Genomic DNA, 16,810 nt, shown 5'->3' with positions numbered 1-16,810 from the left:
TAAAATATGCAAAAAAAAGGAGATGAGTTTGCTGTCTCATAGCCATGGCTCATGACTATAACCAATGGTGTAAATATCTTGCCAAAGAAAAAAGTGACTCCAGCAGAAGTTTCAGATCATATCCTGCAACAATTATTCTTATAATTCAACTGACATGTTTTACCTTGGTCTCAAGCTGAGCCATTTTGTGCAGTTAGGAGTAAATGTTAACATTATTGCAAAAACAGTTGTTTGGGGAAGCATTTTCAGTTAACAATAGCAAATTTGACTAACAAGGTACTTGTAATTCTGACAAATCTCAAACTGTGCCATGGTACATTATTACCATTATGTTGTTTTAATCCTGGAATACCGGCTAATAAGCAGATATTTTTTTTTAAAACAAAGTTACTCAATACATATCAGTTTAAATATCACATTGTTGCACACAAAAATAAGCATTAACATGCAGGCAGTTTTTTTTTAAATACACCAGTGAGGAAGTTCACCAAAAAGTGAAATTCAAAAAAGTTAACCTTGTTTCCTCCTGTTACAAATTGTTTAATGCTGGATTTTCCAAAATGAGGATGTAAAGCAACTACCTGTAACACAAAATAAAGACATAAATGAGCATTTTAACATATTTGTGACCACAAAGCTTCATATTCTTTTAAATTAACAGTGCTATACAATACAGTTTTATATGCGACAAATGCTGGTCTCTAAAAACTAAGATGCTGAGTTCAACCATGAACACATAATTAGACCCTTGTAGCACCTCAGAAAGCATACAAATCACAGAAGGGGAAAAAAAACAGATCGTATTAGCACTAGTATTTCAAAGATGGAAATCTGCCATAAAATTATTTGCAACCTAGGCCCTTCTACAACATTTTCTCAATAGTTCATAGGGAGGGGACACAGCAGTGGAAATATAGGCTCAAAAAGGGACAAAGGGACTTTTCTGTGGTAGTGATAAATTAGAATGGTGCACTTTGAAAGACTGAGGACAGTAAATGTGGCCCTTGGAAGAGCAAGAATTTAAGTTTGAAGGGGGGATACATATGAATTCAAGGATCAAAAAAAAAAAAAAAAGAGAGAGAGATCAACAGACCTTTGCTTCAGCTGGGGTGACGAAAAATTAGAAATGGTACCTACTGTAATTTCAAGTTTAATAAATGGCAAATCCAAACAATGAAAAAATATGTACTGATTTTAAGACTGATTACTTCAGAGCAGTCTCCCTTCTCTTGAGGGATAATGATATTGGAGTCAGCATATATAAACAGCAGAGGCATAGAGGTTGAGTGTGCCCCCCTAAGCTTTGTAGTGCAGGGACTCAAGAAAGCAGGTCACAGACTTCAAACAGCAAAAGGAGATATCACCTCCTATACGAAGCCAAAAGTTGAAGATGAAGTTTTAAAAAAGAAAGATACATGCTGAAAGTTAGAATCCATGGCACATTAAAAGATGTGGAACAAAAGTCATTGTCAAAACATTCGTTCTCAGCTTCTGCCACAGGGATCTTCCCCAATCCCAGATAGTCTCTGAGTCACCCCTAGAGGGGAAAAAAAAGTACTTCAGGTCCTGCCCCATAAAACAAATCATACACACAGTCAAGATCTGTCCCTGTATTTTGTATTTATGTTACTGATTTGCAACAGATACCCATATTCATTTATAGATTCACAAGTCTTGTAACCATTTACACCTTCTCAACAGCCTCCCTCAGGCCACATCTCCTTTCTCCAGGATGGCCATATCAGTAAATTGCAGAGTAAATTAGTGAATACCCACACAGTCATCAAGGTTATGTTTAAAGGAAGATAGTGAGTCGCACTGCTTAACATGAAGCGGAAGGTTATTGCACAGGTTTGGGAGTCACCTCTTCCTCAGTTCTGTTTCACTTATCTATTAGTGAAGATTAAGATCCCTGGTTCTAATACTGTTGAAGTCACTGGACTTGTGGAGATGCAGGAGATCAAAGATAACCAGGACTCTAATGGCACAGTAAGCGAGGCAGACATCTCCTCTCGAGAACTTTCAGATGCTCTTGATCGCTCAGGAACTTTAGGTCTGTGATCTTTTAGGTTAGGAAATTTTGAGATCTTTATGATTACTTGATATGTTTAGTAAGATACATCTGGAAGGGAGAATTGTACTCAATAACTAGTCTGAGTGATTACTTCTTTAGACCTTGGAGGTATTCCACTGGCAATTAGTTGTGCTAAATAAAAGGATTTCCTGACAATCGTTGTTATATGATAGTAAAAACAGATACCGTGCTATATGAAATCAGTTATAATACATTCCACAGTTCTGCACATGAGGCTTTATGTTAAAAAAAAACTTATTTCCACACATATGAATAGACACATGCACAAGAATATACACGACTTCTGGAAGGAAAGTACCATCACAAACATGACTTACGTTTATAAGATTTCCATCAACAGCTTTGACAAGGACTCAAGGCAGTCATATTTACAGTCAATCAAAAGAGAGAGTGACATCAATAAAAATAATACTGACAAATCACTCCAGTCAACTAAAAGTATTAAACATTGGGCAAGCACTGGACAAGCCTTCAGATTACAGTTTGTGCATGCTCTTTCTCCCACTAACGGAATATCCCTGCTGCTGCTGATCCTCTCCACTTCTGGGATAACTATTTCAAAAGTCCATTACCTTCTTTTGCTGCTTTTCCACAGGGGGTTTAAAAGTTGCAAATAATCACCTTCCAGCAACTACACATGCAATAAATATATTTACATCAAAATTTCATCCATTCTTTCTTTATGCAGCATTTCTGATGCATTCTACATCTGAAAGCTCCCCAGAATTACATGCCACACACCAAACAGTCTTCACAAGCTGTATGCATGCAATGATAACATATGCTAGGTTCCTACTGCTAATATCACCCCCTCTGTATAGAATAGTTGTATAAGAACTTACTACAATCTTAGATGTCCTTCTCTTCCATGTTGCAGCATTCTTAACCTTAGGGAGTTTTCTGCCTGCAGCACTAGACATCTGGCCAATATACCAAAGTCTTGAAAGCAGGGGTACATGCAACGTTGCATGTAAGAGACAAACTGATGCCAGCTATATCTGTGACGGCTGCATGTACCCAGTTCAGAACTGGCTGTTGCATAGAGAGAGCCCCCAGGAATAGGAGGAGTAAAAAGTATAAAACGCCTCCCAGACACAAAAGTCAGTAGTCAGGGAAAAGAACCAGTTTATAATATGGTGAAAAGAGAAGGGGGGTAGGTGGCATTGAATAATGCAACATGGAAGAGAAGGACATCTATGTTTATGGTAAGTTCTTACACAACTATTCTATGTCTTTCTGTTCTCATGTTGCAGTATTCTTCACCTTAGGGAGAGTACCAAAGCTCTCTAGGCAGTAATGTGGGGGGCAGGTAGGGGAGCAGAGTCTATGAGACCCTGCAGAATAGACCTAGCAAACCCTGTTCTAGCCCTGCAGATGGAGCCCAATTTGTAATGCTTGGTGAGGGTATGTACCGAGGACCAAGCTGCTGCCTCCAGAAGAGAAGAGCAATCAATGCCCTTGAAAAAGGGCTGCCGAAGCAGAAACAGCTCTGGTGGGAGGGGCTTTGACAGATGAACTCAACTGTTTCCCATGAAAGGAGTAGCAAAAGGCAATAGCCTTAGAAATCCAAGAGGCAATGCCTAAGGCCCTAGGATGAAAGGAGACAAAAAGTTGATCAGACTGTCTTAAGGATTTGGTCTTGTCTAAGTAGAAAGTACAGTTATGTACACATACCATAAATGCAGATGTTCGAGTGTATTCACTGTTGCAGTCATCACCTGTGGGTTATCCCTGCTGTGGTAGCCCTCAGCCGGCCCAAATACCAGAGTCAATGCTTTTTTGCTTCGGCTGCAGTCGCCTGTAGACTGACATCAGGTAATCAGTGCTATAAAGCAAGGCAGCCAACGTTATTACATCAGTTTTTCTTGCCCTAACCCATCAGATGCACAAGGAAATAAGGAAAAGTGGTCTTGGTGGCTAAAAGCCACTGTGGGAAGTTTATGTAACCCTAGGGGAAGATGCTATATGGGGGGTGGAGGTAGGGAAAAGTACAGCTGTGTACACTTACCATAAATGTAGATGTTAGAGTGTATTCACTGTTGCAGGCATCACATTTGGGTTATCTGCTTGCAGTAGCCCTCAGTCGGCCTGATTATCAAAGTCTTGGATCCTGCGTCGGTTGCTGTCTTATCTTCCATGACGTCAGGTAGTCAGGGCGTATAAAGCATGCAGCCGACGCTATTTTATCAGTTTTTCTTGTCCCAGATGTCAGATGCCCCTATAATGGGAAGCAATTATATACAAGGTTACACCTCCAACAAAAAGCAAATACACCAGAAAGCTTAAATACAGTAAGCAAGAAGAGAGGTATAGTCAATAGAAGACAGGGGCTGGAGAGAGGGCAACCAGGACTACAACAGTGAATACACTCGAACATCTACATTTATGGTAAGTGTACACAACTGTAAAAGTTGCAGACTCCAAATCTGACCTCAAAGCAGTGACAAGTGGGAGTACAACAGGGTTCTGTCCTGGGAACTCTCCTGTTTGGTATCTACTTCTCTGAAGTACAGGCTAACACAGAAGGCCTCTGGCTAACAAAGTTCGCTGATAACTGCAAACTATGAGCCGTAGTCAAGTCCCCAAATGATGTGGACATCCTACAGAAGGGCCTCGCTGAGACAGATGCCTAGTGTCAGAGCCATGGCCTCAAGCTCAATGCCAAAAAGTGCAGTGTCATCCCCTTTGGTAAAAACTCTGTACCCATGAACTACCACACAGGCAGCAATCTACTTAACACCGAATGTGTGATAAGAGTCCTTGGGACCCAGGTGGACAGCAGTCTCTCCTTTGATAGGGTTCTCATCCAGGAAAAAAAGAGGTAATTGTTCCCCTCTACTCAACACTCACTAGACCCATTATAGAGTACAACGCCCCTTTTGGAATGTACCTCACAAGACATCTGCAGCAGCTGGAAAGGCCACAGAAGTACCTCACAAAGAGGATTACAGGCCTCAAACAAATGCCCTACATTGACCACCTCAAAAAACTCCAGCTTTACTCCGTAGCATATCGCCTTCTCCGAGGTGATCTCTGCCTAACATATAAAGCTATGTCAAACCCAGAGCTATTGGACATGCTACACCTAAAGAAATCCCAACCCCTCCAAGCTACATGCTCTAGGACCTAAACCTTGTCACCACAATAAACAGGACATGCTGGAGGGATAGGTTCCTGTCCCAGAGACTTCCCATACTCTGGAACAGGCTACCCATCTTCTTCTTCTTTCGGCTGCTCCCGTTAGGGGTAGCCACAGCAGATCAACTGTTTCCTTTTTTTCCTGTCCTCTGCATCTTGCTCTATCACACCAACCACCTGCATGTCCTCTCTCACCACATCCATAAACCTTATCTTAGGCCTTCCTTTTCCTGTTATCTAGCAGCTTCATCCTTAGCATCTTTTTCCCAATATACTCTGCATCCCTTCTCAGCACATGTCCAAACCAACGTAATTTTACCTCTCAGGCTTCGTCTCCAAACCTTCCCACCAGGGCTGACCCTCTAATATACTTATTCCTAATCCTGTCCATCCTCGTCATACCCAGTGCAAATCTTAACATCTACAACTCTGCCACTTCAAGCTCTGACTCTTGCCTTTTTGTCAATGCCACTGTCTCCAATCCATGTAACATAGCTGGTCTCACTACCCTCTTGTAGACCTTCCCTTTCACTCTTACTGGTACTCGTCTGTCACAAATCACTCCTGACACTCTTCTCCACCCACTCCATCCTGCCTGTACTCTCTTCTTCACCTCTCTTCCACACTCACTATTACTCTGAACTGTTGATCCCAAGTACTTAAACTCATCCACCTTCGCCACTTCTACTCCCTGCATCCTCACCATTCCTCTATCCTCCCTCTCATTCACACACATATATTCTGTCTTAGTCCTGCTGACCTTCATTCCTCTTCTCTCTAGAGCACATCTCCACCTCTCCAGGGTCTCCTCCACCTGTTCCTTACTCTCACTACAGATCACAATGTCATCTGCAAACATCATAGTCCATGGGGACTCCTGTCTGATCTCGTCTGTCAACCTGTCCATCACCATTGCAAATAAGAAAGGGCTCAGAGCTGATCCTTGATGTAATCCCACCTCCACCTTAAACGCATCCGTCACTCCCACCGTAGACCTCACTACTGTCGCACTACCCTCGTACATATTCTGTACCACTCTTACATACTTCTCTGACACTCTCGACTTCCTCATACAATACCACAACTCCTCTTTAGGCACCCTGTCATATGCTTTCTCTAAATCCACAAAGAAACAATGCAACTCCTTCTGACCTTCTCTGTACTTCTCCATCAACATTCTCAGAGAAAACATCGCAACTGTAGTGCTCTTTCCTGGCATGAAACCATACTGCTGATCACTATTCATCACCTCCCTTCTTAACCTAGCTTCCACTACTCTTTCCCATAACTTCATGCAGCGACTGATCAGTTTATTCCCTCTGTAGTTACTACAGCTCTGCACATCACCCTTATTCTTAAAAATCGGTACCAAAACACTTTCTCCATTCCTCAGACATCCTCTCACTTTCCAAGATTTCATTAAACAATCTAGTTAAAAACTCCACTGCCATTTCACCTAAACACCTCCATGCTTCCACAGGTATGTCATCTGGACCAACAGCCTTTCCGTTCTTCATCCTCTTCATAGCTATCCTTACTTCCTCCTTGCTAATCCACTGCACTTCATGATTCACTATCCGCACATCATCCAACCTTCTCTCCCTCTCATTCTCTTCATTCATCAACCCCTCAAAGTACTCTTTCCATCTGCTCAACACACTCTCCTTGCTTGTGAGTATGTTTCCCCTCATTATCCTTTATCACCCTTACCTGCTGCACATCTTTACTACCCATCTATGTCAAGCAAAGTTCTTCATTAACACTCTTCAAGAAAAATCTTGATGAGTAGATGGGAAATAGGAAAGACACCCCGGGGATCACTTCTGTGTTTCTGCTCAACAGTGGCACAGGAAAATAACTTTCTTGGGTGGCGTAAGCCAGGAAACCTTGTTGGCTAGGCTTACGTAGGCCCTTGGGCCGATAGCCTAGTGCCTACCTATGAACCTACCTATGAACTGTACTATGTTTTTCGTGTTTCACTGTTGCAGTTATCACATTTGGGTAGATTCCCAAAGCTAAGGATGGGAGGTGGAAATTAGATAGCATTAGGACCAGCTATAAGGCCCTGCAAGACTGCAGTGTCAAAGCCAGCTCTGGATTTAGAGAAAATTGGCAAATGATAATCCTTGGTGAAAGTATGCACAGAACTCCAAGTAGCAGCTTCTAGGATGTCCCTGGTAGGGACACCTCTGAGAAAGGCTGTAGAGGTAGATGCTGCCCTGGTTGAATGTGGTCTTATCCCCTGTGGGATAGGTTTTCCATGGTGCTTATGGCAGAAATAAATGCAATGGCCTATCCATTTAAAAATGGTTTGCTTTGAAATGGCCCTCCCCTCCGGCCCTGCAGCAAATGCCACCAACAGCTGTTCAGATTTCCTGAGAGGTTTAGTCCTGTCCAAGTAAAATCTAAGTTGTCTATGCACATCTAAAGAGTGCAGTATATGTTCCACTTTGTTCTGTGGATTAGAAAAGAAGGTTGGCAAATGAATGGAGTGATTAAGAGCCACACTGGATACTACCTTGGGCACGAAGGAGGGATTGGCCCTGAGGGACACATGAAAGATGATGAAAGGCTCCACTGCCATAAGGGCCTGTAATTCAGACACCCTTCTTGCTGAAGTGATGGCTAAAAGGAAGGCTGTTTTCCAAGAAAGGAATTTAAACTATGCATTTGCAGCTGGCTCAAAGGGAGGTAGAGTGAATTTTTCCAATACAAAGTTAAGGTCCCAGGCTGGAGTTGGGGCTCTCCTGGGTGGTCTTAAGTTTTTGGCCCCTCTGAGGAACTGCTTGAGCAGTGGGTGAGAGAAGAGGGGTGGTTCTGTGTTGTAATGAGCTGAAATGGCTGAGGTATGAATTTTGATGGAGGAAAAGGAAAGGCCCTTGTGAAGCATCTCAGTTAAGTATTGAAGAATCTTTGGTAAATTGGGCGCAGCTGTGCCCATCCCTTGACTTTGTTTCCAGGAACAGAATCTTTTCCATTTTTCAGCATAAGATTTTCTAGTACTAGGCCTCCTTGCCTCCAGAATGACATCCAACACTTGTTTACTGAGGGATGGTAATGGAGAAATCAGGTAATTAGCCAGGCTGCCAGGTTCAGGGTTTGAAGCTGAGGGTGCAGAATCTGGCCCTCCTGCTGGGACAGCAGGGTAGGGGTCTGAGGCAGGTGCCATGGTGCCAGCAGTGACACACTGCATAAGAGGGGGTACCAGTGTTGGTGTGGCCAGTCTGGTGCAATCAGTATTGTCCTTGGTTTGTCCTGTTTGATCTTTAGTAGTATCTTGAAGATGACAGGCAGAGCAGGAAAGGCATAAACTGATAGATTTTTCCAGGTGAAGGACAGGGCATCCACTTTCCAAGCTTGTTTGTGGGGAGTCCTTGTGCAGAATTTCTCCAATTGGTAGTTCTGGGGAAGGCAAACAGGTCTATCTCTGGGGTCCCCCATTTGCTTATCAACATGTTGAATGTCTTTGGTTCCAGTTTCCACTCGTGTGGGTGCATGAAATTTCTGCTTAGTTCGTCTGCCAGTGTATATAGCTTTCCTGGCAGGAATTGAGCCTGTAGGTGCACTTAGTAGCTCAAGGCTGTGTTCCACAGAGCCATGGCTAGTCTACAGAGAGGGTATGAGTGGGTTCCCCCCTGCTTGTTTATGTACCACATAACAGTGGTGTTGTCCGTCTTTACCATTAATTGTGTTGTCCGTCTTTACCATTAATTGTCCATGAAGAATGTGGTCCTTGAAGGCTGTCAGAGCATTCTGTACAGCTAACATTTCTTTTTGATTGATATGTAGGTGCATTTGACTTGGGTTCCATTTGCCCTGAATGCACTTCCCTGCCAAGTGAGCCCACCATGCATAGTCTGATGCGTCTGTTGTTAGGGTTTGGGCGACAGGGGGTAGAGTGAATGGCAGTACCTTGTTTTGGTGGCAGGCCTCTGCACACTAAAGGAACTCTAACTGTAGGCAAGGTATGATAGGAATCATTGCGTCTAGATCCTGAGAATGTTGACACCATAGGCTTTTTAGATACCATTGTAGTTTCCTCACATGCAGTCTTGCATATGGAATTACGAGAATGCAGGAGGCCATGAACCCCAAGGCTTGCAGTATTTGCCTTGCAGATAGCAGGGTCTTTGTGGCCATTAGTTTGAAGTAAGATGTCAAATGAACTTGTTTCTCTGGTGTGAGGAAAGCCATCTGGGATGTTGTGTACAAGCTTGCTCCCAGGAATACAATTTGTTGGCAGGGTACAAGATGTGATTTCTTTTCGTTGATGGTATACCCCAGAGAAGTTAGCACTTTTTGTACAAACGCCAGATGATGAAGTAGTATGTCCTGGCTTTCTGCCTGAATTAGACAATTGTCCAGGTATGGGTATATTTGAATATTTCTTTGCCTGCAAAATGCAATACCTGGAGCTAGGCACTTTGTGAATACCCTGGGTGCAGTAGATAAGCCACAGGGCAGTGCAGAGAACTGATAGTGCATGAAGCCTGCTTTGAAGCATAGGTATCTTCTCCAAGATACCCTGATTGGGATGTACAGGTAGGCTTCCTTTAAATCCAGTGTTGCCAACCAGGCATCCTTGCCTAGCATAGGAAGCAACCGGTGAAGAGTTAGCATCTTGAATTTTGGGATCACGAAAAAAGTGTTTAGGATAGAAAGATCCAGGATAGGACGCCAGGATTTGTCTTTCCTGGGCACCAGGAAAAGTCTTGAGTAGAAACCTTGTCCCCTTTCCTCTTCTGGGACAGTTTGAATAGCCCTTATACTTAAGAGAGAGAGAACTTGCTTTTGAGCCTCTGCCCACTGATTTGGGGGTAGATCTGGCCAACTGTTTGGGGTTGGTAAAGTGTGGAAGTGGAATCTGTATCCTTGGGAAACTATATTTAAAACTCATTTGTCCTGGGTAATGGGTTCCCAGTTTTTTGCCTACAGAGCAATCTTTCCCCTAAAGAAGCAGTCAGTTGAGAAGGGCTTGGAAGTTTTAAAGTTAAGTCATTGAGACAGTTTACCATAGGAGGGAGTCTTACTACTCCCTGCTTTGGAAGTGGGAGCCCCCCCCACTGCTTAGTCCTGTGCGTACCTTAGGACTGAAGCCTGAGTGTTCTGCTGGTTCTGGGTTTGGACTGAGAAAGCCTGGAAGAGGCAGGAAAGGACCAGTTCTTAGAGGGCCAGTGCCTACTAAATCTTGGAGGCTGTACTTGCAGGAAATCTTTAACAGTTTGCATAGATTTAGCTTTTTCCTCCATCTTTTTAAGTACTACTTCTGCTTTGTTGCCAAACAGGCGGTCCTGGTTTGAGGAAGCATCCAGTAATTTAGCTTTAACATGATCTGGCAAAGATTGCTCCTTAAGCCGAGCATGCCTTCTCTGTACAGAACCAGTGACAGCAGCCCTGCAAGATGCCTCTAGTGAATCAAAACCACATTGCAAAGTATGTTTTCCAACTTGTTCAGCAGAGTGCATTAAATCATGTAAATCCTATTTTCAGCACAGTCAGGAATCAACATCATTTTCTGTTTAAGCAATCCAATAATATGCTGCTGATACTTTAACATATGAAACTGGCAGTTTAAGGCCCTAATGGCCAAGGTTGCAGAAGTGTATACCTTCTTACCCCATCTATCCAGCACCCTGGAATCTCTATCAGAGGGTGTAAGATTTTTGGCAGCAGTAGTCTTAATGCCCTTGGGTCCCTGTGAAATGGTCTCAGGATCCGCAATAGGATTTTTAAAGAGGAACATGTGAGAGTCAGGAACCCTGTAATATCGATCTTCTGGGAGCAGGATGTAAGGAGTCAGGGGCCAAGCTAGATTCCGAAAAGGCATCATCAACAATGTCCAGTACAGGGGGAATAGCTAAAGGCCTGTGTTGGGGCAGGAGTAAGAAATCCCTAAGCCTCTTTTTAGAATCAGAGTAACCCTGGCTTTCCCAGTGAAAATACTCCCTAAGAGTATGCAAGGTTTCACCAAAAGAGAAATCCTCTGGAGGGGAAGCAGAGGGAATTGAGTCCTCTGCATCAGAATCCTTATAGGTAGATAAGGGTAAATCCTGGTCATCAGAGGAAACAGAAATTTCAGAATCCTGATAAGAAGAATCAGAAGAAAATTCAGTCCTAGGTTTCTTAGAGGGGGAAGGTTGACTTCCCCTGATTAAAGTAATATGGTCTTCAGCCATTCTTATCATTTGTTTTCTAGGCACAGAGGCCTGACCATGTGGTCTGGGCGTCGGTTTTCTAGGCATGGATCGAGTTTTAGGCCTTAAAGAAGAAAATGGCATTGGTTTAATATGCAAGTCAGTAGGCCTGAATATACCCTCAGAAGCCGGTGCCTGCACAGCGGCTCTGGACCCATCCAAGGTAGAGACATCCGCAGGTTCCACAGTTGAAGCATATCGCGGCATACCAGACTCCGAATGGGTCTCAGTAGAGGCCTGCAAATCTGAAGTAGCAAGTATCAGGGGCTGCAACAGCGCCTCACTGAGTATCAGCGAACTGGCGACTAGCTTAGGAGAAGCGTCGTCGGCAGCTTTGGACCTTTGCGGACTGTGTCTGTCTTTATCTTTGCGTTTTTTTCAGAATATCGGTGGTTGGGTGCCTTACCGAAGCCATATCTGGATAATTGAACCAAGTACCAAAATATTTTGAAGCGTAAATATACCGACGAAGAATAGTTCGTTGCTTATAAAAGGCACAAAATCAACAGCGAGATACGTCGTGGTCAGGGCCTAGGCAAGGAATACAGTATGAATGAATATCTTTATGAGGTATTTGCTTTCCACAAGAAATACAATTATTGACTTTTACTGACATCGGTTTAGAGCAAGAAAAAGTTTCCCCAACGGAGTATGTAGCTTTAGTTCAAGACTTCGGTTCTGAAACTCGAAAACGAAAATTTCAGGAGTCAGCTGACCGGCACTTGAGAACTGCTTCTGCTTCAGGCATTGCACGGCAAGAAAGACTGGTAAAATGGCGTCGGCTGCATGCTTTATACCCCTGACTACCTGACGTCATGGAAGATGAGACAGCAACAGACGCAGGGGCCCAGGACTTTGATAATCAGGCCGACTGAGGGCTACTGCAAGCAGATAACCCAAATGGGATGACTCCCAACAGTGAAACATGAAGAACATCCAAGACTCCAACAGTGAATACACTCAAACATCTACATTTATGGGAAGTGTACACAACTGTACTATGTTCTTCGTGTTTCACTGTTGCAGTCATCACCTGTGGGAGGATTCTCAAAGCTGAGGAGAACGGTGGAAGGATAGGTTAGAGTCCTAGGCATGGGTCAGCAGGCCCAGCAGAACTGCAGAGGCAAACCCTGCCCTAGACTTTGAAAAAAAGAGGTAGGTGGTAATGCTTTGTAAAGATGGCAGCTTCCAAGCTGTCCCTGGTGGGGACTCCTCTGAGGAAGGGTGTGGAAGTGGAGGCTGCCCTAGTGGAATGGGTATGGATAGACTTGAAGTGCGGGTCCCATGTAGTTTGTAGCAGAAATGGATACAATGTGATATCCATTTGGAAATGGGCTTTCCCTCTGCCCCAGGGGCAAAGCTGACAAGTAGTTGGTCTATTTTTCTGAATGGTTTAGTGCAGTCCAGATAGTATCTGAGCTGTCTGTTCATGTCTAGCGAGTGTATAATTCTTCCCCTTGGTTTTGAGGCTTAGGAAAGAAGGTGGGTAGGTGTATGGCCTGGTTGAGGGTCACATCAGATACCTCCTTGGGCATAAAGGAGGGGTTAGTCCTCAGGGAGACCCTGTCCACATGGAAAATGATGAAGGGCTCAACAACCATGAGGGCCTGAAGTTCAGATACCCTTCAGGCTGAGGTGATAGCTAGTAGGAAGGCAGTGTTCCAGGAGAGGTATTTCAATTCTGTAGAAGCAGCAGGTTTGAAAGGAGGTAAGGTTAGTTTTTGTAGAACATAATTCAGGTCCCAGGGTGACAGGGACGGCCTTCTGGGAGGTCTGATATTAGAAGCCCCTCTGAGGAATTGCTTAATCAAAGGATAACAGAAGAGGGGTGGATCTGAATTATTAATGGGCAGAAATGGCTGAGGCATGGATTTTAATAGAGAGGCCACTATTGAGCAACTCGGCTAGGTATTCCAGGATAAGAGGGATGGAAGGATGGGAGGTACTGGCCCCTTTGGACTGGTTCCAGGAGCAGAATCTTTTCCATTTCCCTGCGTAAGATTTTCTGGTGCTGGGCCTTCTGGCCTCTGTGATGATGTCTAAGACCCGTTTGCTTAACAGGGACTCCTTGTTAGCTTTTAAGGTATAAGCCATGATGAAAGATTGAGAGTCTGTAAGTCTGGGTGCAGTATCTTCCCCTTCACCTGGGTCAAGAGGTCTGAGATCAGGAGAAGCTGCTTGGGGGGCTGTAAGGTCAGGGTGTGCAGTAAGGGTACCAATGTTTTCTGGGCCAATCTGAAACAATGAGGATGGCCTTTGGTCTCTCCTCCCTTACTTTGATCAGTGCCTTGGGAATAAGGGGCAGAGGAGGGAAAGCGTACACAAACAGGGAATTCCAGGGGAATGTCAAGGCATCCACCTTCCATGCTTGGAGGCAATACTCCCTGGTACAGAACTTTTGCAGCTGGTGGCTGAGGTGCGAGGCAAAGAGATCCACTTCCGGAGCCCCCCACTCCTGACTGATTTGCAGAAAAATTTCCATGTGGAGCTGCCATTCGTGGGCTCCAGTAAGTTTCTGCTTAGGTGGTCTGCCAGGGTGTTGTTGAGCCCTGGTAGGTGTTGGACAATTAGATGTAGACCCGTGGAGGTGGCTGTAAGCCACACTCATGGCTAACCTGCACAGGGATTAAGATTGGGTCCCCCTGTTTGTTGATATACCACATTACTGTGGTGTTGTCTGTTTTTATAAGAAAATCCCTGGCCTGAGATGGGGTTTGAAAAATGCCAGAGCCTTTTGTACTGCCATCATTTCTTTCTGACTGATGTGCAAGTGAAGTTGCTGGGCATCCCAAAGACCTTGGGTGCACCTGCCTGCTAGGCGAGCACCCCAAGCAATGTCTGAGGCGTCGGTGGTGATGGTCTGGCCAGTAGGGTGGAGGATAAAGGGAAGACCCTCGTTCCTGGCACAGGCCTCTGCCCACCAGAGAAACTCGGCCCTTATACACAGGATCAGAGGGAGAGAAGTCTCTAGGGACTGAGAGTTCTGGCACCAATGTTTCTTTAGATACCACTGGAGTTTTCTCTTGTGAAGCCTGGCCAGAGTACTGAGAAGGATGCAAGATGCCATGTATGCCAGGGCTTGCAGGATCTTCCTCGCAGTGAGGTGACTTCTGGAAGCCAGCTGGGTAAAGTAGAGAGGAAGCTCTGCTTTTCTGGGGATAGGAAGGCCATTTGGGATGCTGTGTCTAGCACAGCTCCCAAGAAAATGATCTTCCTGGTGGGCTTATGCTTTGATTTCTTCTCATTGATGGTAAACCCTAGGGAAGTTAGGAGTGATTTGACAAAGAAGGTCATGGAGCAGCTTTTCTTTGCACTCTGCCTGAATGAGGCAGTCATCCAGGTAAGGGTAAATCTGTATACTTCTCTGTCTGCAGAATGCTATGGCCGGGGCCAAGCATTTGATGAATACTCTGGGTGCAGTAGATAAGCCGAAGGGCAGTGCAAAGAACTGAAAGTGTTGTGAGCCTGTCTGAAGTGCAGGAATTTCCTGCATGATTCCCTGATGGAGATGTAGAGGTAGGCATCATTCAGGTCTAGGGTCACTGGCCAAGCATTTTTTGTTAGCATAGGCAGCTGCTGCTGCAAAGTTAGCATTTTGAATCTCCAGAACAAAGTTAAGATCTCAAGGTGGGGGAATGGGATTACGAGGAGGTCTAATATGAAGGACCCCTTTCAGAAACAGCTTGACATCTAACCTGGAAGCCAAAAGTGGAGTCAACAGAAGGCAAGTAGAAATGGCAGAGAGATGCACTTTTACTGAAGAATAAGTCAACCCTGAATGCAGTAACTCACACAGGTAGGAAAGGACCACTAGAACAGAAACCTGAGTTGGGTCCTGTTTACTCTTAAGGCACAAATAGAAGAATCTTTTCCATTTAAATAAATAGTTTCTACTAGTACTTGGTTTTCTGGCCTCCTGCAGAACATTGAGTAGGTCCTCTGAGTAGAGGTGCCTAAAGAGGATCAGAACTCTATCACCCAGACTGTCAGATTGAGATTGAGAAGGTGGGGATGAATAAGAGACCCCTTGTCTTGTGTAAGTAATTGGTGAGGTAATATGTGGTGATTGCCCTGGGCTAGAAGGAAAAGTAGGGGAAACTAATACTGTCTTGGCTAGAAGAGAGTCACCAATAGGATTTTTGGTTTGTCCTTCTGTATTTTGGAGGACTTTGTGAATCAAAGTAAATGGGGGGAAGCCATAATGAAACATTCCCTCCCATGAAAAGGAGAAGGCGTCCACCTTCCAGGCTTGTGGATGGGGAAGCCTTGTGCAAAAGAGGAGCATCTGTCTGTTCTGGGAGGAGGCAAACAGATTTACCTGAGGAATACCTCACCTGTGAATTAGATCCAGAAACACCTCTCTGTGAAGCATCCATTCATGGGAGGGTGTTAAAGTCCTGCTCAGGGTGTCTGCCATCACATTGTCTTCTGACGGAATGTAAACTGCCTGCAAATTAATCTGTAGTGCTGTTGCCTGGGACTAGATTTGAATTGCAAAACTGCCAAGGGGGTAGAATTTTGTTCCTCCCTGTTCGTTTATGTACCACAGGACTGTCATGTTGTTTGTGATGACCTTCAATGTCCCTAGCAGAAGGATCTCTTGAAAGGCCTGTATTGCCAAGAAAAGGGCCCTTAACTCTTTTGGGTTGATGTGGTCCTTTCTTTCTTGATTGGACCACTCCCGCTGCACTTTGTGCTGGATGGTGGTACTGTGAAAGAAAGCCCCCCAACCTAGATCTGATGCATCTGTGTAAAGATGCTGTTTGAGTGGAGGAATCTGCAAGTGAACCCCTTGATTGAGGATGATAGTTGAAATCCACCAGATGAGCTCCTTTTTTAAGCAGCGAAGAAGAGGAAGACTTGTTTCCAAGGGATGAACGTGTTGGGTCCAAGAATTTCTCAATACCCACTGAAACTACCTCATGCATCCTGGCTAGAAGGATCATAGGGATCAAGGAGGCCATAAATCCCAGGATTATCACAAATTATCTGGCTGAGATGGTTGGTAGTGGTAGGAGGGAGAGGGAAATTGTGTGAGAAATTCCACTTTCTGGGCAGGAACAAAGACTGACATCAAGTCTGTCCTTATCCTGCACCCAAGGAAAACAAAATCTTGTGATGGAGTCATTTGAGACTTTAGGCAATTCACAGTGAAACCTAGATTCAAAAAATCCTCCTCAGCCTGTACTGCATCCAAAAATGTACTGGATTATCCATGCAAAAATATTCTGAAGATAACTGGAAGTAACTTGAATCTCACACTTGAAATCCCCTGACTTTTTTTCCCTAAACATCTTTAATGAATCACAGCTACAGCAGTAACATAGGTACACATACATGAACAGAAAAGAGAACAAACCATAGTGATACTTCTTATTGTTTT

At 44.3% G+C, this 16,810-nt stretch overlaps 1 protein-coding gene across 2 annotated transcripts in view; it reads right to left on the bottom strand.

The window, feature by feature from the left end:
• VPS41 (VPS41 subunit of HOPS complex) overlaps positions 1 to 16,810 on the bottom strand; it is a 2,347,711-nt gene that overhangs the window by 1,121,810 nt on the left and 1,209,091 nt on the right. For both annotated transcript variants that reach the window (XM_044064839.1, XM_044064840.1), the window contains exon 7: positions 516 to 581. In XM_044064839.1, coding sequence (XP_043920774.1) covers positions 516 to 581 — 66 coding nt within the window. The remainder of the gene's footprint in view (positions 1 to 515; positions 582 to 16,810) is intronic.

The sequence above is a fragment of the Protopterus annectens genome, chromosome 3.part0, assembly GCF_019279795.1.
Source record: "Protopterus annectens isolate FY-2018-M chromosome 3.part0, PAN1.0, whole genome shotgun sequence".
NCBI classification, from domain to species: domain Eukaryota; kingdom Metazoa; phylum Chordata; order Ceratodontiformes; family Protopteridae; genus Protopterus; species Protopterus annectens.
The sequence above is the reverse complement of the archived record's forward strand: the minus strand, read 5'-3'. Positions and strand labels throughout refer to the sequence as shown.